Here is a 27,188-nt window from a genome sequence, read left to right as displayed (position 1 = left end):
GTGTGGGACTGTACCCCAGTGAGAGTCAGTGTGTGTGTCGCACTGTACCCCAGTGAGAGTCAGTGTATGTGGGGGACTGTACCCCAGTGAGAGTCAGTGTGTTTGGGACTGTACCCAAGTGAGAGTCAGTGTGTGTGAGTAGGACTGTACACCAGTGAGAGCCAGTGTGTGTGGGACTGTACCCCAGTGTGAGTCAGTGTGTGTGTGTGACTGTACCCCAGTGAGAGTCAGTGTGTGTGTGGGACTGTACCCAGTGAGAGTCAGTGTGTGTGTGGGACTGTACCCCGGTGAGAGTCAGTGTGTGTGTGGGACCGTACCCAGTGAGAGTCAGTGTGTGTGTGGGACTGTACCCCAGTGAGAGTCAGTGTGTGTGTGGGACTGTACCCCAGTGAGAGTGAGTGTGTGTGTGGGACTGTACCCCAGTGAGAGTCAGTGTGTGTGTGGGACTGTACCCCAGTGAGAGTGGGTGTGTGTGTGGGACTGTACCCCAGTGAGAGTCAGTGTGTGTGTGTGTGGGACTGTACCCAGTGAGTGTCAGTGTGTGTGTGTGGGACTGTACCCCAGTGAGAGTCAGTGTGTGTGTGGGACTGTACCCAGTGAGAGTCAGTGTGTGTGTGGGACTGTACCCCAGTGTGAGTCAGTGTGTGTGGGACTGTACCCCAGTGAGAGTCAGTGTGTGTGGGACTGTGCCCCAGTGAGAGTCAGTGAGTGTGGGACTGTACCCCAGTGAGAGTCAATGTGTGTGGGACTGTACCCCAGTGAGAGTCAGTGTGTTTGGGACTGTACCCCAGTGAGAGTCAGTGTGTGTGGGACTGTACCCCAGTGAGAGTCAGTGTGTGTGTTGGACTGTACCCCAGTGAGAGTAAGTGTGTGTGTCGGACTGTACCCCAGTGAGAGTCAGTGTGTGTGGGACTGTACCCCAGTGAGAGTCAGTGTGTGTGTGGGACTGTACCCCAGTGAGAGTCAGTGTGTGTGTGGGACTGTACCCCAGTGGGAGTGAGTGTGTGTGTGGGACTGTACCCCAGTGAGAGTCAGTGTGTGTGGGACTGTACCCCAGTGAGAGTCAATGTATGTGTGGGACTGTACCCCAGTGAGAGTCAGTGTGTGTGTGGGACTGTACCCCAGTGAGAGTCAGTGTGTGTGTGGGACTGTACCCAGTGAGAGTCAGTGTGTGTGTGGGACTGTACCCCAGTGAGAGTCAGTGTGTGTGGGACTGTACCCCAGTGAGAGTCAATGTATGTGTGGGACTGTACCCCAGTGAGAGTCAGTGTGTGTGGGACTGTACCCCAGTGAGAGTCAGTGTGTGTGTGGGACTGTACCCCAGTGAGAGTCAGTGTGTTTGGGACTGTACTCCAGTGAGAGTCAGTGTGTGTGGGACTGTACCCCAGTGAGAGTCAGTGTGTGTGTGGGACTGTACCCCAGTGAGAGTGAGTGTGTGTGTCGGACTGTACCCCAGTGAGAGTCAGTGTGTGTGGGACTGTACCCCAGTGAGAGTCAGTGTGAATGGGACTGTACCCCAGTGAGAGTCAGTGTGTGTGAGTAGGACTGTACCCCAGTGAGAGTCAGTGTGTGTGTGACTGTACCCCAGTGAGAGTCAGTGTGTGTGAGTAGGACTGTACCCCAGTGAGATTCACTGTGTGTGTGGGACTGTACCCCAGTGAGAGTCAGTGTGTGTGTGGGACTGTACCCCAGTGAGAGTCAGTGTGTGTGTGGGACTGTACCCCAGTGAGAGTCAGCGTGTGTGTGTGGGACTGTACCCAGTGAGAATCAGTGTGTGTGTGAGACTGTACCCCAGTGCAAGTCAGTGTGTGTGTGGGACTGTACCCCAGTGAGTGTCAGTGTGTGTGTGGGACTGCACCCCAGTGAGAGTCAGTGTGTGTGGGACTGTACCCCAGTGAGAGTCAGTGTGTGTGTGACTGTTCTCCAGTGAGCGTCAGTGTGTGTGTGGGACTGTACCCCAGTGAGAGTCAGTGTGTGTGGGACTGTACCCCGGTGAGAGTCAGTGTATGTGTGGGACTGTTCCCCAGTGTGCGTCAGTGTGTGTGTGGGACTGTACCCCAGTGTGAGTCAATCTGTGTGGGACTGCACCCCAGTGAGAGTCAGTGTGTGTGTGTGACTGTATCCCAGTGAAAGTCAGTGTGTGTGGACTGTATCCCCAGTGAGAGTCAGTGTGTGTGTGGGACTGTACCCCAGGGAGACTCAGTGTGCGTGTGGGACTGTACCCCAGTCCGAGTCAGTGTGTGTGTGGGACTGTACCCCAGGGAGAGTCAGTATGTGTATGGGGCTGTACCCCAGTGCGAGTCAATGTGTGTGGGACTGTACCCCAGTGAGAGTCAATGTGTGTGGGACTGTACCCCAGTGAGAGTCAGTGTGTGCGTGGGACTGTACCCCAGTGAGAGTCAGTGTGTGTGTGGGACTGTTCCCCAGTGAGAGTCAGTGTGTGTGTGGGACTGTATCCCAGTGAGAGTCAGTGTGTGTGGACTGTATCCCCAGTGAGAGTCAGTGTGTGTGGACTGTATCCCCAGTGAGAGTCAGTGTGTGTGTGGGACTGTACCCCAGGGAGACTCAGTGTGTGTGTGGGACTGTACCCCAGTGAGAGTCAGTGTACGTGTGACTGTATCCCAGTGAGAGTAAGTGTGTGTGGACTGTATCCCCAGTGAGAGTCAGTGTGTGTGTGGGACTGTACCCCGGTGAGAGTCAGTGTATGTGTGGGACTGTTCCCCAGTGAGCGTCAGTGTGTGTGTGGGACTGTACCCCAGTGTGAGTCAATGTGTGTGGGACTGTACCCCAGTGAGAGTCAGTGTGTGTGTGACTGTATCCCAGTGAGTGTCAGTGTGTGTGGACTGTATCCCCAGTGAGAGTCAGTGTGTGTGTGGGACTGTACCCCAGGGCGACTCAGTGTGTGTGTGGGACTGTACCCCAGTCCGAGTCAGTGTGTGTGTGGGACTGTACCCCAGGGAGAGTCAGTATGTGTATGGGGCTGTTCTCCAGTGCGAGTCAATGTGTGTGGGACTGTACCCCAGTGAGAGTCAATGTGTGTGGGACTGTACCCCAGTGAGAGTCAGTGTGTGTGGGACTGTACCCCAGTGAGAGTCAGTGTGTGTGTGGGACTGTACCCCAGTGGGAGTCAGTGTGTGTGTGGGACTGTACCCCAGTGAGACTCAGTGTATGTGTGGGACTGCACCCCAGTGAGAGTCAGTGTGTGTGGGACTGTACCCCAGTGAGAGTCAGTGTGTGTGTGACTGTTCTCCAGTGAGCGTCAGTGTGTGTGTGGGACTGTACCCCAGTGAGAGTCAGTGTGTGTGGGACTGTACCCCGGTGAGAGTCAGTGTATGTGTGGGACTGTTCCCCAGTGTGCGTCAGTGTGTGTGTGGGACTGTACCCCAGTGTGAGTCAATCTGTGTGGGACTGCACCCCAGTGAGAGTCAGTGTGTGTGTGTGACTGTATCCCAGTGAAAGTCAGTGTGTGTGGACTGTATCCCCAGTGAGAGTCAGTGTGTGTGTGGGACTGTACCCCAGGGAGACTCAGTGTGCGTGTGGGACTGTACCCCAGTCCGAGTCAGTGTGTGTGTGGGACTGTACCCCAGGGAGAGTCAGTATGTGTATGGGGCTGTACCCCAGTGCGAGTCAATGTGTGTGGGACTGTACCCCAGTGAGAGTCAATGTGTGTGGGACTGTACCCCAGTGAGAGTCAGTGTGTGCGTGGGACTGTACCCCAGTGAGAGTCAGTGTGTGTGTGGGACTGTTCCCCAGTGAGAGTCAGTGTGTGTGTGGGACTGTATCCCAGTGAGAGTCAGTGTGTGTGGACTGTATCCCCAGTGAGAGTCAGTGTGTGTGGACTGTATCCCCAGTGAGAGTCAGTGTGTGTGTGGGACTGTACCCCAGGGAGACTCAGTGTGTGTGTGGGACTGTACCCCAGTGAGAGTCAGTGTACGTGTGACTGTATCCCAGTGAGAGTAAGTGTGTGTGGACTGTATCCCCAGTGAGAGTCAGTGTGTGTGTGGGACTGTACCCCGGTGAGAGTCAGTGTATGTGTGGGACTGTTCCCCAGTGAGCGTCAGTGTGTGTGTGGGACTGTACCCCAGTGTGAGTCAATGTGTGTGGGACTGTACCCCAGTGAGAGTCAGTGTGTGTGTGACTGTATCCCAGTGAGTGTCAGTGTGTGTGGACTGTATCCCCAGTGAGAGTCAGTGTGTGTGTGGGACTGTACCCCAGGGCGACTCAGTGTGTGTGTGGGACTGTACCCCAGTCCGAGTCAGTGTGTGTGTGGGACTGTACCCCAGGGAGAGTCAGTATGTGTATGGGGCTGTTCTCCAGTGCGAGTCAATGTGTGTGGGACTGTACCCCAGTGAGAGTCAATGTGTGTGGGACTGTACCCCAGTGAGAGTCAGTGTGTGTGGGACTGTACCCCAGTGAGAGTCAGTGTGTGTGTGGGACTGTACCCCAGTGGGAGTCAGTGTGTGTGTGGGACTGTACCCCAGTGAGACTCAGTGTATGTGTGGGACTGTACCCCAGTGAGAATCAGTGTGTGTGAGTAGGACTGTACCCCAGTGAGAGTCAGGGTGTGTGGGACTGTACCCCAGTGAGAGTCAGTGTGTGTGGGACTCTACCCCAGTGAGAGTCAGTGTGTGTGAGTAGGACTGTACACCAGTGAGAGCCAGTGTGCGTGGGACTGTACCCCAGTGAGAGTCAGTGTGTGTGTGGGACTGTACCCCAGTGAGAGTCAGTGTGTGTGTCGCACTGTACCCCAGTGAGAGTCAGTGTATGTGGGGGACTGTACCCCAGTGAGAGTCAGTGTGTTTGGGACTGTACCCCAGTGAGAGTCAGTGTGTGTGAGTCGGACTGTACACCAGTGAGAGCCAGTGTGTGTGGGACTGTACCCCAGTGAGAGTCAGTGTGTGTGTGGGACTGTACCCCAGTGAGAGTCAGTGTGTGTGTGGGACTGTACCCAGTGAGAGTCAGTGTGTGTGTGGGACTGTACCCCAGTGAGAGTCAGTGTGTGTGTGGGACCGTACCCAGTGAGAGTCAGTGTGTGTGTGGGACTGTACCCCAGTGAGAGTCAGTGTGTGTGTGGGACTGTACCCCAGTGAGAGTGAGTGTGTGTGTGGGACTGTACCCCAGTGAGAGTCAGTGTGTGTGTGGGACTGTACCCCAGTGAGAGTGAGTGTGTGTGTGGGACTGTACCCCAGTGAGAGTCAGTGTGTGTGTGTGGGACTGTACCCAGTGAGAGTCAGTGTGTGTGTCGGACTGTACCCCAGTGAGAGTCAGTGTGTGTGTGGGACTGTACCCAGTGAGAGACAGTGTGTGTGTGGGACTGTACCCCAGGGAGACTCAGTGTGTGTGTGGGACTGTACCCCAGTCCGAGTCAGTGTGTGTGTGGGACTGTACCCCAGGGAGAGTCAGTATGTGCATGGGGCTGTACCCCAGTGCGAGTCAATGGTAATGGGACTGTACCCCAGTGAGAGTCAATGTGTGTGGGACTGTACCCGAGTGAGAGTCAGTGTGTGCGTGGGACTGTACCCCAGTGAGAGTCAGTGTGTGTGTGGGACTGTTCCCCAGTGAGAGTCAGTGTGTGTGTGGGACTGTATCCCAGTGAGAGTCAGTGTGTGTGGACTGTATCCCCAGTGAGAGTCAGTGTGTGTGGACTGTATCCCCAGTGAGAGTCAGTGTGTGTGTGGGACTGTACCCCAGTGAGAGTCAGTGTGTTTGGGACTGTACTCCAGTGAGAGTCAGTGTGTGTGGGACTGTACCCCAGTGAGAGTCAGTGTGTGTGTGGGACTGTACCCCAGTGAGAGTGAGTGTGTGTGTCGGACTGTACCCCAGTGAGAGTCAGTGTGTGTGGGACTGTACCCCAGTGAGAGTCAGTGTGAATGGGACTGTACCCCAGTGAGAGTCAGTGTGTGTGAGTAGGACTGTACCCCAGTGAGAGTCAGTGTGTGTGTGACTGTACCCCAGTGAGAGTCAGTGTGTGTGAGTAGGACTGTACCCCAGTGAGATTCACTGTGTGTGTGGGACTGTACCCCAGTGAGAGTCAGTGTGTGTGTGGGACTGTACCCCAGTGAGAGTGAGTGTGTGTGTGGGACTGTACCCCAGTGAGAGTCAGCGTGTGTGTGTGGGACTGTACCCAGTGAGAATCAGTGTGTGTGTGAGACTGTACCCCAGTGCCAGTCAGTGTGTGTGTGGGACTGTACCCCAGTGAGTGTCAGTGTGTGTGTGGGACTGCACCCCAGTGAGAGTCAGTGTGTGTGGGACTGTACCCCAGTGAGAGTCAGTGTGTGTGTGACTGTTCTCCAGTGAGCGTCAGTGTGTGTGTGGGACTGTACCCCAGTGAGAGTCAGTGTGTGTGGGACTGTACCCCGGTGAGAGTCAGTGTATGTGTGGGACTGTTCCCCAGTGAGCGTCAGTGTGTGTGTGGGACTGTACCCCAGTGTGAGTCAATCTGTGTGGGACTGCACCCCAGTGAGAGTCAGTGTGTGTGTGTGACTGTATCCCAGTGAAAGTCAGTGTGTGTGGACTGTATCCCCAGTGAGAGTCAGTGTGTGTGTGGGACTGTACCCCAGGGAGACTCAGTGTGTGTGTGGGACTGTACCCCAGTCCGAGTCAGTGTGTGTGTGGGACTGTACCCCAGGGAGAGTCAGTATGTGTATGGGGCTGTACCCCAGTGCGAGTCAATGTGTGTGGGACTGTACCCCAGTGAGAGTCAATGTGTGTGGGACTGTACCCCAGTGAGAGTCAGTGTGTGCGTGGGACTGTACCCCAGTGAGAGTCAGTGTGTGTGTGGGACTGTTCCCCAGTGAGAGTCAGTGTGTGTGTGGGACTGTATCCCAGTGAGAGTCAGTGTGTGTGGACTGTATCCCCAGTGAGAGTCAGTGTGTGTGGACTGTATCCCCAGTGAGAGTCAGTGTGTGTGTGGGACTGTACCCCAGGGAGACTCAGTGTGTGTGTGGGACTGTACCCCAGTGAGAGTCAGTGTATGTGTGACTGTATCCCAGTGAGAGTCAGTGTGTGTGGACTGTATCCCCAGTGAGAGTCAGTGTGTGTGTGGGACTGTACCCCGGTGAGAGTCAGTGTATGTGTGGGACTGTTCCCCAGTGAGCGTCAGTGTGTGTGTGGGACTGTACCCCCGTGTGAGTCAATGTGTGTGGGACTGTACCCCAGTGAGAGTCAGTGTGTGTGTGACTGTATCCCAGTGAGAGTCAGTGTGTGTGGACTGTATCCCCAGTGAGAGTCAGTGTGTGTGTGGGACTGTACCCCAGGGAGACTCAGTGTGTGTGTGGGACTGTACCCGAGTCCGAGTCAGTGTCTGTGTGGGACTGTACCCCAGGGAGAGTCAGTATGTGTATGGGGCTGTTCCCCAGTGCGAGTCAATGTGTGTGGGACTGTACCCCAGTGAGAGTCAATGTGTGTGGGACTGTACCCCAGTGAGAGTCAGTGTGTGTGGGACTGTACCCCAGTGAGAGTCAGTGTGTGTGTGGGACTGTACCCCAGTGGGAGTCAGTGTGTGTGTGGGACTGTACCCCAGTGAGACTCAGTGTATGTGTGGGACTGTACCCCAGTGAGAATCAGTGTGTGTGAGTAGGACTGTACCCCAGTGAGAGTCAGGGTGTGTGGGACTGTACCCCAGTGAGAGTCAGTGTGTGTGGGACTCTACCCCAGTGAGAGTCAGTGTGTGTGAGTAGGACTGTACACCAGTGAGAGCCAGTGTGCGTGGGACTGTACCCCAGTGAGAGTCAGTGTGTGTGTGGGACTGTACCCCAGTGAGAGTCAGTGTGTGTGTCGCACTGTACCCCAGTGAGAGTCAGTGTATGTGGGGGACTGTACCCCAGTGAGAGTCAGTGTGTGTGGACTGTATCCCCAGTGAGAGTCAGTGTGTGTGGACTGTATCCCCAGTGAGAGTCAGTGTGTGTGTGGGACTGTACCCCAGTGAGAGTCAGTGTGTTTGGGACTGTACTCCAGTGAGAGTCAGTGTGTGTGGGACTGTACCCCAGTGAGAGTCAGTGTGTGTGTGGGACTGTACCCCAGTGAGAGTGAGTGTGTGTGTCGGACTGTACCCCAGTGAGAGTCAGTGTGTGTGGGACTGTACCCCAGTGAGAGTCAGTGTGAATGGGACTGTACCCCAGTGAGAGTCAGTGTGTGTGAGTAGGACTGTACCCCAGTGAGAGTCAGTGTGTGTGTGACTGTACCCCAGTGAGAGTCAGTGTGTGTGAATAGGACTGTACCCCAGTGAGATTCACTGTGTGTGTGGGACTGTACCCCAGTGAGAGTCAGTGTGTGTGTGGGACTGTACCCCAGTGAGAGTGAGTGTGTGTGTGGGACTGTACCCCAGTGAGAGTCAGCGTGTGTGTGTGGGACTGTACCCAGTGAGAATCAGTGTGTGTGTGAGACTGTACCCCAGTGCCAGTCAGTGTGTGTGTGGGACTGTACCCCAGTGAGTGTCAGTGTGTGTGTGGGACTGCACCCCAGTGAGAGTCAGTGTGTGTGGGACTGTACCCCAGTGAGAGTCAGTGTGTGTGTGACTGTTCTCCAGTGAGCGTCAGTGTGTGTGTGGGACTGTACCCCAGTGAGAGTCAGTGTGTGTGGGACTGTACCCCGGTGAGAGTCAGTGTATGTGTGGGACTGTTCCCCAGTGAGCGTCAGTGTGTGTGTGGGACTGTACCCCAGTGTGAGTCAATCTGTGTGGGACTGCACCCCAGTGAGAGTCAGTGTGTGTGTGTGACTGTATCCCAGTGAAAGTCAGTGTGTGTGGACTGTATCCCCAGTGAGAGTCAGTGTGTGTGTGGGACTGTACCCCAGGGAGACTCAGTGTGTGTGTGGGACTGTACCCCAGTCCGAGTCAGTGTGTGTGTGGGACTGTACCCCAGGGAGAGTCAGTATGTGTATGGGGCTGTACCCCAGTGCGAGTCAATGTGTGTGGGACTGTACCCCAGTGAGAGTCAATGTGTGTGGGACTGTACCCCAGTGAGAGTCAGTGTGTGCGTGGGACTGTACCCCAGTGAGAGTCAGTGTGTGTGTGGGACTGTTCCCCAGTGAGAGTCAGTGTGTGTGTGGGACTGTATCCCAGTGAGAGTCAGTGTGTGTGGACTGTATCCCCAGTGAGAGTCAGTGTGTGTGGACTGTATCCCCAGTGAGAGTCAGTGTGTGTGTGGGACTGTACCCCAGGGAGACTCAGTGTGTGTGTGGGACTGTACCCCAGTGAGAGTCAGTGTATGTGTGACTGTATCCCAGTGAGAGTCAGTGTGTGTGGACTGTATCCCCAGTGAGAGTCAGTGTGTGTGTGGGACTGTACCCCGGTGAGAGTCAGTGTATGTGTGGGACTGTTCCCCAGTGAGCGTCAGTGTGTGTGTGGGACTGTACCCCCGTGTGAGTCAATGTGTGTGGGACTGTACCCCAGTGAGAGTCAGTGTGTGTGTGACTGTATCCCAGTGAGAGTCAGTGTGTGTGGACTGTATCCCCAGTGAGAGTCAGTGTGTGTGTGGGACTGTACCCCAGGGAGACTCAGTGTGTGTGTGGGACTGTACCCGAGTCCGAGTCAGTGTGTGTGTGGGACTGTACCCCAGGGAGAGTCAGTATGTGTATGGGGCTGTTCCCCAGTGCGAGTCAATGTGTGTGGGACTGTACCCCAGTGAGAGTCAATGTGTGTGGGACTGTACCCCAGTGAGAGTCAGTGTGTGTGGGACTGTACCCCAGTGAGAGTCAGTGTGTGTGTGGGACTGTACCCCAGTGGGAGTCAGTGTGTGTGTGGGACTGTACCCCAGTGAGACTCAGTGTATGTGTGGGACTGTACCCCAGTGAGAATCAGTGTGTGTGAGTAGGACTGTACCCCAGTGAGAGTCAGGGTGTGTGGGACTGTACCCCAGTGAGAGTCAGTGTGTGTGGGACTCTACCCCAGTGAGAGTCAGTGTGTGTGAGTAGGACTGTACACCAGTGAGAGCCAGTGTGCGTGGGACTGTACCCCAGTGAGAGTCAGTGTGTGTGTGGGACTGTACCCCAGTGAGAGTCAGTGTGTGTGTCGCACTGTACCCCAGTGAGAGTCAGTGTATGTGGGGGACTGTACCCCAGTGAGAGTCAGTGTGTTTGGGACTGTACCCAAGTGAGAGTCAGTGTGTGTGAGTCGGACTGTACACCAGTGAGAGCCAGTGTGTGTGGGACTGTACCCCAGTGAGAGTCAGTGTGTGTGTGGGACTGTACCCCAGTGAGAGTCAGTGTGTGTGTGGGACTGTACCCCAGTGAGAGTCAGTGTGTGTGTGGGACTGTACCCCAGTGAGAGTCAGTGTGTGTGTGGGACCGTACCCAGTGAGAGTCAGTGTGTGTGTGGGACTGCACCCCAGTGAGAGTCAGTGTGTGTGTGGGACTGTACCCCAGTGAGAGTGAGTGTGTGTGTGGGACTGTACCCCAGTGAGAGTCAGTGTGTGTGTGGGACTGTACCCCAGTGAGAGTGAGTGTGTGTGTGGGACTGTACCCCAGTGAGAGTCAGTGTGTGTGTGTGGGACTGTACCCAGTGAGAGTCAGTGTGTGTGTCGGACTGTACCCCAGTGAGAGTCAGTGTGTGTGTGGGACTGTACTCAGTGAGAGACAGTGTGTGTGTGGGACTGTACCCCAGCGAGACTCAGTGTGTGTGTGGGACTGTACCCCAGTCCGAGTCAGTGTGTGTGTGGGACTGTACCCCAGGGAGAGTCAGTATGTGCATGGGGCTGTACCCCAGTGCGAGTCAATGTGTATGGGACTGTACCCCAGTGAGAGTCAATGTGTGTGGGACTGTACCCCAGTGAGAGTCAGTGTGTGCGTGGGACTGTACCGCAGTGAGAGTCAGTGTGTGTGTGGGACTGTTCCCCAGTGAGAGTCAGTGTGTGTGTGGGACTGTATCCCAGTGAGAGTCAGTGTGTGTGGACTGTATCCCCAGTGAGAGTCAGTGTGTGTGGACTGTATCCCCAGTGAGAGTCAGTGTGTGTGTGGGACTGTACCCCAGGGAGACTCAGTGTGTGTGTGGGACTGTACCCCAGTGAGACTCAGTGTATGTGTGGGACTGTACCCCAGTGAGAATCAGTGTGTGTGAGTAGGACTGTACCCCAGTGAGAGTCAGGGTGTGTGGGACTGTACCCCAGTGAGAGTCAGTGTGTGTGGGACTCTACCCCAGTGAGAGTCAGTGTGTGTGAGTAGGACTGTACACCAGTGAGAGCCAGTGTGCGTGGGACTGTACCCCAGTGAGAGTCAGTGTGTGTGTGGGACTGTACCCCAGTGAGAGTCAGTGTGTGTGTCGCACTGTACCCCAGTGAGAGTCAGTGTATGTGGGGGACTGTACCCCAGTGAGAGTCAGTGTGTTTGGGACTGTACCCAAGTGAGAGTCAGTGTGTGTGAGTCGGACTGTACACCAGTGAGAGCCAGTGTGTGTGGGACTGTACCCCAGTGAGAGTCAGTGTGTGTGTGGGACTGTACCCCAGTGAGAGTCAGTGTGTGTGTGGGACTGTACCCCAGTGAGAGTCAGTGTGTGTGTGGGACTGTACCCCAGTGAGAGTCAGTGTGTGTGTGGGACCGTACCCAGTGAGAGTCAGTGTGTGTGTGGGACTGCACCCCAGTGAGAGTCAGTGTGTGTGTGGGACTGTACCCCAGTGAGAGTGAGTGTGTGTGTGGGACTGTACCCCAGTGAGAGTCAGTGTGTGTGTGGGACTGTACCCCAGTGAGAGTGAGTGTGTGTGTGGGACTGTACCCCAGTGAGAGTCAGTGTGTGTGTGTGGGACTGTACCCAGTGAGAGTCAGTGTGTGTGTCGGACTGTACCCCAGTGAGAGTCAGTGTGTGTGTGGGACTGTACTCAGTGAGAGACAGTGTGTGTGTGGGACTGTACCCCAGGGAGACTCAGTGTGTGTGTGGGACTGTACCCCAGTCCGAGTCAGTGTGTGTGTGGGACTGTACCCCAGGGAGAGTCAGTATGTGCATGGGGCTGTACCCCAGTGCGAGTCAATGTGTATGGGACTGTACCCCAGTGAGAGTCAATGTGTGTGGGACTGTACCCCAGTGAGAGTCAGTGTGTGCGTGGGACTGTACCGCAGTGAGAGTCAGTGTGTGTGTGGGACTGTTCCCCAGTGAGAGTCAGTGTGTGTGTGGGACTGTATCCCAGTGAGAGTCAGTGTGTGTGGACTGTATCCCCAGTGAGAGTCAGTGTGTGTGGACTGTATCCCCAGTGAGAGTCAGTGTGTGTGTGGGACTGTACCCCAGGGAGACTCAGTGTGTGTGTGGGACTGTACCCCAGTGAGAGTCAGTGTATGTGTGACTGTATCCCAGTGAGAGTCAGTGTGTGTGGACTGTATCCTCAGTGAGAGTCAGTGTGTGTGTGGGACTGTACCCCAGGGAGACTCAGTGTGTGTGTGGGACTGTACCCCAGTCCGAGTCAGTGTGTGTGTGGGACTGTACCCCAGGGAGAGTCAGTATGTGTATGGGGCTGTACCCCAGTGCGAGTCAATGTGTGTGGGACTGTACCCCAGTGAGAGTCAATGTGTGTGGGACTGTACCCCAGTGAGAGTCAGTGTGTGTGGGACTGTACCCCAGTGAGAGTCAGTGTGTGTGTGGGACTGTACCCCAGTGGGAGTCAGTGTGTGTGTGGGACTGTACCCCAGTGAGACTCAGTGTATGTGTGGGACTGTACCCCAGTGAGAATCAGTGTGTGTGAGTAGGACTGTACCCCAGTGAGAGTGAGTGTGTGTGTGGGACTGTACCCCAGTGAGAGTCAGTGTGTGTGGGACTCTACCCCAGTGAGAGTCAGTGTGTGTGAGTAGGACTGTACACCAGTGAGAGCCAGTGTGCGTGGGACTGTACCCCAGTGAGAGTCAGTGTGTGTGTGGGACTGTACCCCAGTGAGAGTCAGTGTGTGTGTCGCACTGTACCCCAGTGAGAGTCAGTGTATGTGGGGGACTGTACCCCAGTGAGAGTCAGTGTGTTTGGGACTGTACCCAAGTGAGAGTCAGTGTGTGTGAGTCGGACTGTACACCAGTGAGAGCCAGTGTGTGTGGGACTGTACCCCAGTGAGAGTCAGTGTGTGTGTGGGACTGTACCCCAGTGAGAGTCAGTGTGTGTGTGGGACTGTACCCCAGTGAGAGTCAGTGTGTGTGTGGGACTGTACCCCAGTGAGAGTCAGTGTGTGTGTGGGACCGTACCCAGTGAGAGTCAGTGTGTGTGTGGGACTGCACCCCAGTGAGAGTCAGTGTGTGTGTGGGACTGTACCCCAGTGAGAGTGAGTGTGTGTGTGGGACTGTACCCCAGTGAGAGTCAGTGTGTGTGTGGGACTGTACCCCAGTGAGAGTGAGTGTGTGTGTGGGACTGTACCCCAGTGAGAGTCAGTGTGTGTGTGTGGGACTGTACCCAGTGAGAGTCAGTGTGTGTGTCGGACTGTACCCCAGTGAGAGTCAGTGTGTGTGTGGGACTGTACTCAGTGAGAGACAGTGTGTGTGTGGGACTGTACCCCAGCGAGACTCAGTGTGTGTGTGGGACTGTACCCCAGTCCGAGTCAGTGTGTGTGTGGGACTGTACCCCAGGGAGAGTCAGTATGTGCATGGGGCTGTACCCCAGTGCGAGTCAATGTGTATGGGACTGTACCCCAGTGAGAGTCAATGTGTGTGGGACTGTACCCCAGTGAGAGTCAGTGTGTGCGTGGGACTGTACTGCAGTGAGAGTCAGTGTGTGTGTGGGACTGTTCCCCAGTGAGAGTCAGTGTGTGTGTGGGACTGTATCCCAGTGAGAGTCAGTGTGTGTGGACTGTATCCCCAGTGAGAGTCAGTGTGTGTGGACTGTATCCCCAGTGAGAGTCAGTGTGTGTGTGGGACTGTACCCCAGGGAGACTCAGTGTGTGTGTGGGACTGTACCCCAGTGAGAGTCAGTGTATGTGTGACTGTATCCCAGTGAGAGTCAGTGTGTGTGGACTGTATCCCCAGTGAGAGTCAGTGTGTGTGTGGGACTGTACCCCGGTGAGAGTCAGTGTATGTGTGGGACTGTTCCCCAGTGAGCGTCAGTGTGTGTGTGGGACTGTACCCCAGTGTGAGTCAATGTGTGTGGGACTGTACCCCAGTGAGAGTCAGTGTGTGTGTGACTGTATCCCAGTGAGAGTCAGTGTGTGTGGACTGTATCCCCAGTGAGAGTCAGTGTGTGTGTGGGACTGTACCCCAGGGAGACTCAGTGTGTGTGTGGGACTGTACCCCAGTCCGAGTCAGTGTGTGTGTGGGACTGTACCCCAGGGAGAGTCAGTATGTGTATGGGGCTGTTCCCCAGTGCGAGTCAATGTGTGTGGGACTGTACCCCAGTGAGAGTCAATGTGTGTGGGACTGTACCCCAGTGAGAGTCAGTGTGTGTGGGACTGTACCCCAGTGAGAGTCAGTGTGTGTGTGGGACTGTACCCCAGTGGGAGTCAGTGTGTGTGTGGGACTGTACCCCAGTGAGACTCAGTGTATGTGTGGGACTGTACCCCAGTGAGAATCAGTGTGTGTGAGTAGGACTGTACCCCAGTGAGAGTCAGGGTGTGTGGGACTGTACCCCAGTGAGAGTCAGTGTGTGTGGGACTCTACCCCAGTGAGAGTCAGTGTGTGTGAGTAGGACTGTACACCAGTGAGAGCCAGTGTGCGTGGGACTGTACCCCAGTGAGAGTCAGTGTGTGTGTGGGACTGTACCCCAGTGAGAGTCAGTGTGTGTGTCGCACTGTACCCCAGTGAGAGTCAGTGTATGTGGGGGACTGTACCCCAGTGAGAGTCAGTGTGTTTGGAACTGTACCCAAGTGAGAGTCAGTGTGTGTGAGTCGGACTGTACACCAGTGAGAGCCAGTGTGTGTGGGACTGTACCCCAGTGAGAGTCAGTGTGTGTGTGGGACTGTACCCCAGTGAGAGTCAGTGTGTGTGTGGGACTGTACCCAGTGAGAGTCAGTGTGTGTGTGGGACTGTACCCCAGTGAGAGTCAGTGTGTGTGTGGGACCGTACCCAGTGAGAGTCAGTGTGTGTGTGGGACTGTACCCCAGTGAGAGTCAGTGTGTGTGTGGGACTGTACCCCAGTGAGAGTGAGTGTGTGTGTGGGACTGTACCCCAGTGAGAGTCAGTGTGTGTGTGGGACTGTACCCCAGTGAGAGTGAGTGTGTGTGTGGGACTGTACCCCAGTGAGAGTCAGTGTGTGTGTGTGGGACTGTACCCAGTGAGAGTCAGTGTGTGTGTCGGACTGTACCCCAGTGAGAGTCAGTGTGTGTGTGGGACTGTACCCAGTGAGAGACAGTGTGTGTGTGGGACTGTACCCCAGGGAGACTCAGTGTGTGTGTGGGACTGTACCCCAGTCCGAGTCAGTGTGTGTGTGGGACTGTACCCCAGGGAGAGTCAGTATGTGCATGGGGCTGTACCCCAGTGCGAGTCAATGTGTATGGGACTGTACCCCAGTGAGAGTCAATGTGTGTGGGACTGTACCCCAGTGAGAGTCAGTGTGTGCGTGGGACTGTACCCCAGTGAGAGTCAGTGTGTGTGTGGGACTGTTCCCCAGTGAGAGTCAGTGTGTGTGGGACTGTATCCCAGTGAGAGTCAGTGTGTGTGGACTGTATCCCCAGTGAGAGTCAGTGTGTGTGGACTGTATCCCCAGTGAGAGTCAGTGTGTGTGTGGGACTGTACCCCAGGGAGACTCAGTGTGTGTGTGGGTCTGTACCCCAGTGAGAGTCAGTGTATGTGTGACTGTATCCCAGTGAGAGTCAGTGTGTGTGGACTGTATCCCCAGTGAGAGTCAGTGTGTGTGTGGGACTGTACCCCGGTGAGATTCAGTGTATGTGTGGGACTGTTCCCCAGTGAGCGTCAGTTTGTGTGTGGGACTGTACCCCAGGGAGAGTCAATGTGTGTGGGACTGTACCCCAGTGAGAGTCAGTGTGTGTGTGACTGTATCCCAGTGTGAGTCAGTGTGTGTGGGACTCTACCCCAGTGAGAGTCAATGTGTGTGTGGGACTGTACCCCAGGGAGACTCAGTGTGTGTGTGGGACTGTACCCCAGTCCGAGTCAGTGTGTGTGTGGGACTGTACCCCAGGGAGAGTCAGTATGTGTATGGGGCTGTACCCCAGTGCGAGTCAATGTGTGTGGGACTGTACCCCAGTGAGAGTCAATGTGTGTGGGACTGTACCCCAGTGAGAGTCAGTGTGTGCGTGGGACTGTACCCCAGTGAGAGTCAGTGTGTGTGTGGGACTGTTCCCCAGTGAGAGTCAGTGTGTGTGGGACTGTATCCCAGTGAGAGTCAGTGTGTGTGGACTGTATCCCCAGTGAGAGTCAGTGTGTGTGTGGGACTGTACCCCAGGGAGACTCAGTGTGTGTGTGGGACTGTACCCCAGTGAGAGTCAGTGTATGTGTGACTGTATCCCAGTGAGAGTCAGTGTGTGTGGACTGTATCCCCAGTGAGAGTCAGTGTGTGTGAGGGACTGTACCCCGGTGAGAGTCAGTGTATGTGTGGGACTGTTCCCCAGTGAGCGTCAGTGTGTGTGTGGGACTGTACCCCAGTGTGAGTCAATGTGTGTGGGACTGTACCCCAGTGAGAGTCAGTGTGTGTGTGACTGTATCCCAGTGAGAGTCAGTGTGTGTGGACTGTATCCCCAGTGAGAGTCAGTGTGTGTGTGGGACTGTACCCCAGGGAGACTCAGTGTGTGTGTGGGACTGTACCCCAGTCCGAGTCAGTGTGTGTGTGGGACTGTACCCCAGGGAGAGTCAGTATGTGTATGGGGCTGTACCCCAGTGCGAGTCAATGTGTGTGGGACTGTACCCCAGTGAGAGTCAGTGTGTGAGTGTGACTGTACCCCAGTGAGAGTCAGTGTGTACGTGGGACTGTACCCCAGTGAGAGTCAGTGTGTGTGTGGGACTGTTCCCCAGTGAGAGTCAGTGTGTGTGGGACTGTATCCCAGTGAGAGTCAGTGTGTGTGGACTGTATCCCCAGTGAGAGTCAGTGTGTGTGTGGGACTGTACCCCAGGGAGACTCAGTGTGTGTGTGGGGCTGTACCCTTGTCCGAGTCAGTGTGTGTGTGGGACTGTACCCCAGGGAGAGTCAGTGTGTGTATGGGGCTGTACCCCAGTGCGAGTCAATGTGTGTGGGACTGCACCCCAGTGAGAGTCAGTGTGTGTGTGGGACTGTACCCCAGTGAGAGTCAATGTATGTGTGGGACTGTACCCCAGTGAGAGTCAGTGTGTGTGTGGGACTGTACCCCAGTGAGAGTCAGTGTGTGTGTGGGACTGTACCCAGTGAGAGTCAGTGTGTGTGTGGGACTGTACCCCAGTGAGAGTCAGTGTGTGTGGGACTGTACCCCAGTGAGAGTCAATGTATGTGTGGGACTGTACCCCAGTGAGAGTCAGTGTGTGTGGGACTGTACCCCAGTGAGAGTCACCGTGTGTGTGGGACTGTACCCCAGTGAGAGTCAGTGTGTTTGGGACTGTACTCCAGTGAGAGTCAGTGTGTGTGGGACTGTATCCCAGTGAGAGTCAGTGAGTGTATGGGACTGTACCCCAGTGAGAGTGAGTGTGTGTGTCGGACTGTCCCCCAGTGAGAGTCAGTGTGTGTGGGACTGTACCCCAGTGAGAGTCAGTGTGAATGGGACTGTACCCCTGTGAGAGTCAGTGTGTGTGAGTAGGACTGTACCCCAGTGAGAGTCAGTGTGTGTGAGTAGGACTGTACCCCAGTGAGAGTCACTGTGTGTGTGGGACTGTACCCCAGTGAGAGTCAGTGTGTGTGTGGGACTGTACCCCAGTGAGAGTGAGTGTGTGTGTGGGACTGTACCCCAGTGAGAGTCAGCGTGTGTGTGTGGGACTGTACCCAGTGAGAGTCAGTGTGTGTGTGAGACTGTACCCCAGTGCCAGTCAGTGTGTGTGTGGGACTGTACCCCAGTGAGTGTCAGTGTGTGTGTGGGACTGCACCCCAGTGAGAGTCAGTGTGTGTGGGACTGTACCCCAGTGAGAGTCAGTGTGTGTGTGACTGTTCTCCAGTGAGCGTCAGTGTGTGTGTGGGACTGTACCCCAGTGAGAGTCAGTGTGTGTGGGACTGTACCCCAGTGAGAGTCAATGTGTGTGGGACTGCACCCCAGTGAGAGTCAGTGTGTGTGTGTGACTGTATCCCAGTGAGAGTCAGTGTGTGTGGACTGTATCCCCAGTGAGAGTCAGTGTGTGTGTGGGACTGTACCCCAGGGTGACTCAGTGTGTGTGTGGGACTGTACCCCAGTCCGAGTCAGTGTGTGTGTGGGACTGTACCCCAGGGAGACTCAGTGTGTGTATGGGGCTGTACCCCAGTGTGAGTCAATGTGTGTGGGACTGTACCCCAGTGAGAGTCAATGTGTGTGGGACTGTACCCCAGTGAGAGTCAGTGATTGCGTGGGACTGTACCCCAGTGAGAGTCAGTGTGTGTGTGGGACTGTTCCCCAGTGAGAGTCAGTGTGTGTGGGACTGTATCCCAGTGAGAGTCAGTGTGTGTGGACTGTATCCCCAGTGAGAATCAGTGTGTGTGAGTAGGACTGTATCCCCAGTGAGAGTCAGTGTGTGTGTGGGACTGTACCCCAGGGAGACTCAGTGTGTGTGTGGGACTGTACCCCAGTGAGAGTCAGTGTATGTGTGACTGTATCCCAGTGAGAGTCAGTGTGTGTGGACTGTATCCCCAGTGAGAGTCAGTGTGTGTGTGGGACTGTACCCCGGTGAGAGTCAGTGTATGTGTGGGACTGTTCCCCAGTGAGCGTCAGTGTGTGTGTGGGACTGTACCCCAGTGTGAGTCAATGTGTGTGGGACTGTACCCCAGTGAGAGTCAGTGTGTGTGTGACTGTATCCCAGTGAGAGTCAGTGTGTGTGGACTGTATCCTCAGTGAGAGTCAGTGTGTGTGTGGGACTGTACCCCAGGGAGACTCAGTGTGTGTGTGGGACTGTACCCCAGTCCGAGTCAGTGTGTGTGTGGGACTGTACCCCAGGGAGAGTCAGTATGTGTATGGGGCTGTACCCCAGTGCGAGTCAATGTGTGTGGGACTGTACCCCAGTGAGAGTCAATGTGTGTGGGACTGTACCCCAGTGAGAGTCAGTGTGTGCGTGGGACTGTACCCCAGTGAGAGTCAGTGTGTGTGTGGGACTGTTCCCCAGTGAGAGTCAGTGTGTGTGGGACTGTATCCCAGTGAGAGTCAGTGTGTGTGGACTGTATCCCCAGTGAGAGTCAGTGTGTGTGTGGGACTGTACCCCAGGGAGACTCAGTGTGTGTGTGGGACTGTACCCCAGTGAGAGTCAGTGTATGTGTGACTGTATCCCAGTGAGAGTCAGTGTGTGTGGACTGTATCCCCAGTGAGAGTCAGTGTGTGTGTGGGACTGTACCCCGGTGAGAGTCAGTGTATGTGTGGGACTGTTCCCCAGTGAGCGTCAGTGTGTGTGTGGGACTGTACCCCAGTGTGAGTCAATGTGTGTGGGACTGTATCCCAGTGAGAGTCAGTGTGTGTGGACTGTATCCCCAGTGAGAGTCAGTGTGTGTGTGGGACTGTACCCCAGGGAGACTCAGTGTGTGTGTGGGACTGTACCCCAGTCCGAGTCAGTGTGTGTCTGGGACTGTACCCCAGGGAGAGTCAGTATGTGTATGGGGCTGTACCCCAGTGAGAGTCAGTGTGTGTGTGACTGTATCCCAGTGAGAGTCAGTGTGTGTGGACTGTATCCCCAGTGAGAGTCAGTGTGTGTGTGGGACTGTACCCCAGGGAGACTCAGTGTGTGTGTGGGACTGTACCCCAGTCCGAGTCAGTGTGTGTGTGGGACTGTACCCCAGGGAGAGTCAGTATGTGTATGGGGCTGTACCCCAGTGCGAGTCAATGTGTGTGGGACTGTACCCCAGTGAGAGTCAGTGTGTGAGTGGGACTGTACCCCAGTGAGAGTCAGTGTGTGCGTGGGACTGTACCCCAGTGAGAGTCAGTGTGTGTGTGGGACTGTTCCCCAGTGAGAGTCAGTGTGTGTGGGACTGTATCCCAGTGAGAGTCAGTGTGTGTGGACTGTATCCCCAGTGAGAGTCAGTGTGTGTGTGGGACTGTACCCCAGGGAGACTCAGTGTGTGTGTGGGACTGTACCCCAGTGAGAGTCAGTGTATTTGTGACTGTATCCCAGTGAGAGTCAGTGTGTGTGGACTGTATCCCCAGTGAGAGTCAGTGTGTGTGTGGGACTGTACCCCAGGGAGACTCAGTGTGTGTGTGGGGCTGTACCCTTGTCCGAGTCAGTGTGTGTGTGGGACTGTACCCCAGGGAGAGTCAGTGTGTGTATGGGGCTGTACCCCAGTGCGAGTCAATGTGTGTGGGACTGTACCCCAGTGAGAGTCAATGTGTGTGGGACTGTACCCCAGTGAGAGTCAGTGTGTGCGTGGGACTGTACCCCAGTGAGAGTCCCTGTGTGTGGGACTATACCCCAGTGAGAGTCAGTGTGTGTGTGGGACTGTACCCCAGTGAGAGTCAGTGTGTGTGTGGGACTGTTCCCCAGTGAGAGTCAGTGTGTGTGGGACTGTACCCCAGTGAGAGTCAGTGTGTGTGTGGGACTGTACCCCAGTGAGAGTCAGTGTGTGTGTGGGACTGTTCCCCAGTGAGAGTCAGTGTGTGTGGGACTGTACCCCAGTGAGAGTCAGTGTGTGTGTGGGACTGTACCCCAGTGCAAGTCAGTGTGTGTGTGGGACTGTACCCCAGTGCAAGTCAGTGTGCGTGTGGGACTGTACCCCAGTGAGAGTCAGTGTATGTGTGGGACTGTTCCCCAGTGAGAGTCAGTGTGTGTGGGACTGTACCCCAGTGAGAGTCAGTGTGTATGGGACTGTTCCCCAGTAAGAGTCAATGTGTGTGGGACTCTATACCCCAGTGAGGGTTCTATTCCATGCTTTGTTCTGTGATTAAGTTGTAACCTGTGAGTAACTAAGACAATTCTACTGTGGGGTTCTTTCATCCCAAAGGTTAACTCTATTTCTCTGCCTCCATGCTGATTCATTTTCAGATTGATTCCTGTATCAAAGGACATTGCTGAACCAGTTGGGTTTTTATAACTATTGATGGTTATTTGGTCACTGTTAGACTAGATGCCATTCTACCCATTCTGTCTGTCCTGCCCCTCTAATTGAGGAATGAGTTGAATGCCCTTGTGCCTGCCAGCTCCCTACCTGGGCTGTGTTTCTGCCTGTTCACAGTCTTCTATACCCCCTGAAAATCTCAATGGGATCTGCCCCCAACACATACTCGGGACACCTCTTTCTCGTCTACAGTTCTCGCTGCATGGCTCTCCACAGCAATCCATTCTGTCTCATTCTCAAGCTCTGATGACCTGAAGTTTCTGACCTGCTAAATATTGCTGCTGTTTGTGTTTGAAATGTACTACTCACTGCATTCATGTAGTTCCCAGCTTTCAGAACAAGCCTGATCACTGTGTGAAGCTCGTCACAGTCCATCAGCTCTGAAAAACAGGCAGAATTACTCTCAACACTGGAACTCAGACTGAGAGAGTTTTTTTACTTAATTCCACCATTTCCTGATTCCAGTCTCTTGCACAAACCAGGATTTTGACATCACTTTTTCAGCCTGGAAATCTGGAATTCCCTCCCTCCTGCCCCCCTTGGTATCAGGAATCCTTTAGGATGCTCCTCCTCTGACCAATAGGTTGGCTATTTTCCCAAATATTCCCACATTAAATGTGCAATAATAACAATTACAAGGCGTTTTCTTTAAGGGAATCAGATACAGGAGCAGAGTTAGGCCATTTAGCCCATCAAGTCCTCTCCACCATTCAATCATGTCTGATATGCTTCTCAACCCCATGCTCCTGCATTCGCCCCATCACCTTTGATCCCCCTCCCCGTACTGATCAAGAACCTATAATGAAACAAAGAACTGCGGATGCTGGAGATCTGAAACAAAAACAGAAATTGCTGGAGACACTCAGGAGCTTGGGCAGCATGTGTGGAGAGAAAGCGGAGTTAGCATTTCAGTTTTCAGGTAAGGAAGGCTCACTGGGCCCAAAACATTAACTCTGATCTCTCTCTGTAGATGCTGCTGGACCTGCTGAGTTTCTCCTGGTGTTTCTGTTTGTGTTTTAATCAAGAACCTATCTATCTCGGCCTTACAGACACTCATTCACAAGATGTTGAGCCAGCATTCATTGCCCATTCCTAATTGCCCCTTTGAACTGAGCTGCTTGCTAGATTATATTTCAGAAGGCAGTTAAGAGTTAGACACATCACTGTGGGTGTCGAGTCACATGTAGACCAAACCAGGTAAGGGTGGCCAATTTCCTTCCCTGAAGGGTATTAATGAACCAGAAGGGTCCTTATAACAGTCAATGGTTACAAGGTGACTATTGAACTAATCTCTTCTTCCAAATGCTTGTTGAGTTTACATTTCACCATTTGCCGTGGTGGGATTTGAACACTAGTCTGGGGATCCAGGTGACAAGTCCACTGACATTACCACAGTGGCATTTTCTTATCCATGTTATTGTCAGGTGGTTTCAATGTCATTTCGATATCCTGGATCACTCCTTTATTCAACAAACCTCAGTCTTGAGATTCCAGCTGACCCCTGCCTCGGAGCAGCACGGTGGCTCAATGGTTAGCACTGCTGACCCACAGTGCCAGGGACCTGGGTTCAAATCAACCCTCGGGTAACTGTCTGCGTGGGTTTCCTCCAGGTGTTCCAGTTTCCACCCACAGTCCAAAGATGTGCAGGTTAGGTGGATTGGCCATGCTAAATTGCCCGTGGTGTTCAGGGATGTTTAGATTAGGTGGGTTATGGGGGATGGGTCTGGGTGGGATTCTCTGAGGGTCAGTGTGGACTTGTTGGGCCAAAGGGCCTGCTTCCACACTGCAGGAATTCTATGACATCTCTTTGAGGTAGTTATAGATTGTCACTGCCCTATGAATGATAAAGTGCTTCGCTCAATGGCCACTAACCATGCTGATATACTAGCCCCAACTCAAACACCTGGAGAGTGTCACAGAAATGAGATAGAGAGAGAAATAGAACATGAAGCAAAATCAACAGGACGACCTATTTCCCTCCATCAGCAGAAAGCCTCCTGCTCCAGAATTCTTCTGCTTTCTAGCAAGAAAAAAAACAAAAAAAAGGGTTAAATAACCAACAGAAATGTGAGTCTGTGTGTTACTGAGCTAACATTCCAGTGTGTGTGTTACTGAGCTATCATTATAGTCTGTGTGTTACTGAGCTAATATTCCAGTGTGTGTGTGTTACTGAGCTATCATTATAGTCTATGTGTTACTGAGCTAACATTCCAGTGTGTGTGTTACTGAGCTGTGTTACTGAGCTCACATTTCAGTGTGTGTGTTACTGAGCTAACATTCCAGTGTGTATGTTACTGAGCTATTATTATAGTCTGTGTGTTACTGAGCAAACATTCCAGTGTCTGTGTTACTGAGCTGTGTTACTGAGCTCACATTCCAGTGATTGTGTTACTGAGCTAACATTCCAGTCTGTGTGTTACTGAGCTGTGTTACTGAGCTAACATTCCAGTGATTGTGTTACTGAGCTAACATTCCCGTGTGTGTGTTACTGAGCCAACATTCCAGTGTGTGTGTTACTGAGCTGTGTTACTGAGCTCACATTCCAGTGATTGTGTTACTGAGCTAACATTCCAGTCAGTGTGTTACTGAGCTAACGTTCCAATGTGTGTGTTACTGATCTGTGTTACTGAGCGAACATTCCAGTGTGTATGTTACTGAGCTGTGTTACTGAGCTCACATTCCAGTGATTGTGTTACTGAGCTAACATTCCAGTGTGTGTGTTACTGAGCTAACATTCCAATGTGTGTGTGTTACAGATCTGTGTTACTGAGCGAACATTCCAGTGTGTATGTTACTGAGCTATCATTATAGTCTCTGTGTTACTGAGTGAACATTCCAGTGTGTGTGTTACTGAGCTGTGTTACTGAGCTCACATTCCAGTGTGTGTGTTACTGAGCTAACATTCCAGTGTGTGTGTTACTGAGCTGTGTTACTGAGCTAACATTCCCGTGTGTGTGTTACTGAGCTCACATTCCAGTGTGTGTGTTACTGAGCTAACATTCCAGTGTGTATGTTACTGAGCTATTATTATAGTCTGTGTGTTACTGAGCAAACATTCCAGTGTCTGTGTTACTGAGCTGTGTTACTGAGCTCACATTCCAGTGATTGTGTTACTGAGCTAACATTCCAGTCTGTGTGTTACTGAGCTGTGTTACTGAGCTCACATTCCAGTGTGTGTGTTACTGAGCTAACATTCCAGTGATTGTGTTACTGAGCTAACATTCCCGTGTGTGTGTTACTGAGCCAACATTCCAGTGTGTGTGTTACTGAGCTGTGTTACTGAGCTCACATTCCAGTGATTGTGTTACTGAGCTAACATTCCAGTCTGTGTGTTACTGAGCTAACATTCCAATGTGTGTGTTACAGATCTGTGTTACTGAGCGAACATTCCAGTGTGTATGTTACTGAGCTATCATTATAGTCTGTGTGTTACTGAGTGAACATTCCAGTGTGTGTGTTACTGAGCTCACATTCCCGTGTGTGTGTTACTGAGCTGTGTTACTGAGCTAACATTCCAGTGTGTGTGTTACTGAGCTGTGTTACTGAGCTAACATTCCAGCGTGTGTGTTACTGAGCTAACCTTCCAGTGTGTGTGTTACTGAGCAAACATTCCAGTGTGTGTGTTACTGAGCTAACATTCCAGTGTGTGTGTTACTGAGCTGTGTTACTGAGCTAACATTCCCGTGTGTGTGTTACTGAGCTCACATTCCAGTGTGTGTGTTACTGAGCTGTGTTACTGAGCTAACATTCCCGTGTGTGTGTTACTGAGCTCACATTCCAGTGTGTGTGTTACTGAGCTAACATTCCAGTGTGTATGTTACTGAGCTATTATTATAGTCTGTGTGTTACTGAGCAAACATTCCAGTGTCTGTGTTACTGAGCTGTGTTACTGAGCTCACATTCCAGTGATTGTGTTACTGAGCTAACATTCCAGTCTGTGTGTTACTGAGCTGTGTTACTGAGCTCACATTCCAGTGTGTGTGTTACTGAGCTAACATTCCAGTGATTGTGTTACTGAGCTAACATTCCCGTGTGTGTGTTACTGAGCCAACATTCCAGTGTGTGTGTTACTGAGCTGTGTTACTGAGCTCACATTCCAGTGATTGTGTTACTGAGCTAACATTCCAGTCTGTGTGTTACTGAGCTAACATTCCAATGTGTGTGTTACAGATCTGTGTTACTGAGCGAACATTCCAGTGTGTATGTTACTGAGCTATCATTATAGTCTGTGTGTTACTGAGTGAACATTCCAGTGTGTGTGTTACTGAGCTCACATTCCCGTGTGTGTGTTACTGAGCTGTGTTACTGAGCTAACATTCCAGTGTGTGTGTTACTGAGCTGTGTTACTGAGCTAACATTCCAGCGTGTGTGTTACTGAGCTAACCTTCCAGTGTGTGTGTTACTGAGCAAACATTCCAGTGTGTGTGTTACTGAGCTGTGTTACTGAGCAAACATTCCAGTGTGTGTGTTACTGAGCTGTGTTACTGAGCTAACATTCCAGTGTGTGGGTTACTGAGCTGTGTTACTGAGCTAACATTCCAGTGTGTGTGTTACTGAGCAAACATTCCAGTGTGTGTGTTACTGAGCAAACATTCCAGTGTGTGTGTTACTGAGCTGTGTTACTGAGCTAACATTCCAGTGTGTGTGTTACTGAGCTGTGTTACTGAGCTAACATTCCAGTCTGTGTGTTACTGAGCTAACATTCCAATGTGTGTGTTACAGATCTGTGTTACTGAGCGAACATTCCAGTGTGTATGTTACTGAGCTATCATTATAGTCTGTGTGTTACTGAGTGAACATTCCAGTGTGTGTGTTACTGAGCTCACATTCCCGTGTGTGTGTTACTGAGCTGTGTTACTGAGCTAACATTCCAGTGTGTGTGTTACTGAGCTGTGTTACTGAGCTAACATTCCCGTGTGTGTGTTACTGAGCCAACATTCCAGTGTGTGTTACTGAGCTGTGTTACTGAGCTAACATTCCAGTGTGTGTGTTACTGAGCTAACCTTCCAGTGTGTGTGTTACTGAGCAAACATTCCAGTGTGTGTGTTACTGAGCTGTGTTACTGAGCTAACATTCCAGTGTGTGTGTTACTGAGCTGTGTTACTGAGCTAACATTCCAGTGTGTGTGTTACTGAGCTGTGTTACTGAGCTAACATTCCAGTGTGTGTGTTACTGAGCTAACCTTCCAGTGTGTGTGTTACTGAGCAAACATTCCAGTGTGTGTGTTACTGAGCTGTGTTACTGAGCTAACATTCCAGTGTGTGTGTTACTGAGCTGTGTTACTGAGCTAACATTCCAGTGTGTGTGTTACTGAGCTAACCTTCCAGTGTGTGTGTTACTGAGCAAACATTCCAGTGTGTGTGTTACTGAGCTGTGTTACTGAGCTAACATTCCAGTGTGTGTGTTACTGAGCTGTGTTACTGAGCTAACATTCCAGTGTGTGTGTTACTGAGCCAACATTCCTGTGTGTGTTACTGAGCTGTGTTACTGAGCTAACATTCCAGTGTGTGTGTTACTGAGCTAACCTTCCAGTGTGTGTGTTACTGAGCAAACATTCCAGTGTGTGTGTTACTGAGCTGTGTTACTGAGCTAACATTCCAGTGTGTGTGTTACTGAGCTAACCTTCCAGTGTGTGTGTTACTGAGCTGTGTTACTGAGCTAACATTCCAGTCTGTGTGTTACTGAGCTGTGTTGCTGAGCTAACATTCCAGTGTGTGTGTTACTGAGCTAACCTTCCAGTGTGTGTGTTACTGAGCAAACATTCCAGTGTGTGTGTTACTGAGCTGTGTTACTGAGCTAACATTCCAGTGTGTGTGTTACTGAGCTGTGTTACTGAGCTAACATTCCAGTGTGTGTGTTACTGAGCTAACATTCCAATGTGTGTGTTACTGAGCTGTGTTACTGAGCTAACATTCCAGTGTGTGTGTTACTGAGCTGTATCATGGAGCTAATATTCCTGTGTGTGGGCTAATGTGCTGTGAGGTGATTGCTCTGAGAAAAGTGACTTAAACACCCTTGTACTGCAGGTGAAAAAAAAGCGAAAACAATGAATCTATAACTCAGTGTTCTGCCTCCTTTTGCAAAAGCAGGTTGCTTTGAATTGAAGGTCCAAACACAGCACCAATGCTACGGGTAACATCTATTGTAGAAGCATAATGTTGAAATA

General features: G+C 52.6%; 1 protein-coding gene across 1 annotated transcript in view; it reads right to left on the bottom strand.

The window, feature by feature from the left end:
- LOC125453505 (FH2 domain-containing protein 1-like) overlaps positions 1 to 27,188 on the bottom strand; it is a 110,370-nt gene that overhangs the window by 61,810 nt on the left and 21,372 nt on the right. Inside the window, exon 7 of the mRNA XM_059646975.1 lies at positions 21,332 to 21,402. Within this exon, the coding sequence (XP_059502958.1) occupies positions 21,332 to 21,402 (71 nt within the window). The remainder of the gene's footprint in view (positions 1 to 21,331; positions 21,403 to 27,188) is intronic.

The sequence above is a fragment of the Stegostoma tigrinum genome, chromosome 6 (genome assembly GCF_030684315.1).
Source record: "Stegostoma tigrinum isolate sSteTig4 chromosome 6, sSteTig4.hap1, whole genome shotgun sequence".
In the NCBI taxonomy this organism is placed as follows: Eukaryota; Metazoa; Chordata; class Chondrichthyes; order Orectolobiformes; family Stegostomatidae; genus Stegostoma; species Stegostoma tigrinum.
The sequence above is the reverse complement of the archived record's forward strand: the minus strand, read 5'-3'. Positions and strand labels throughout refer to the sequence as shown.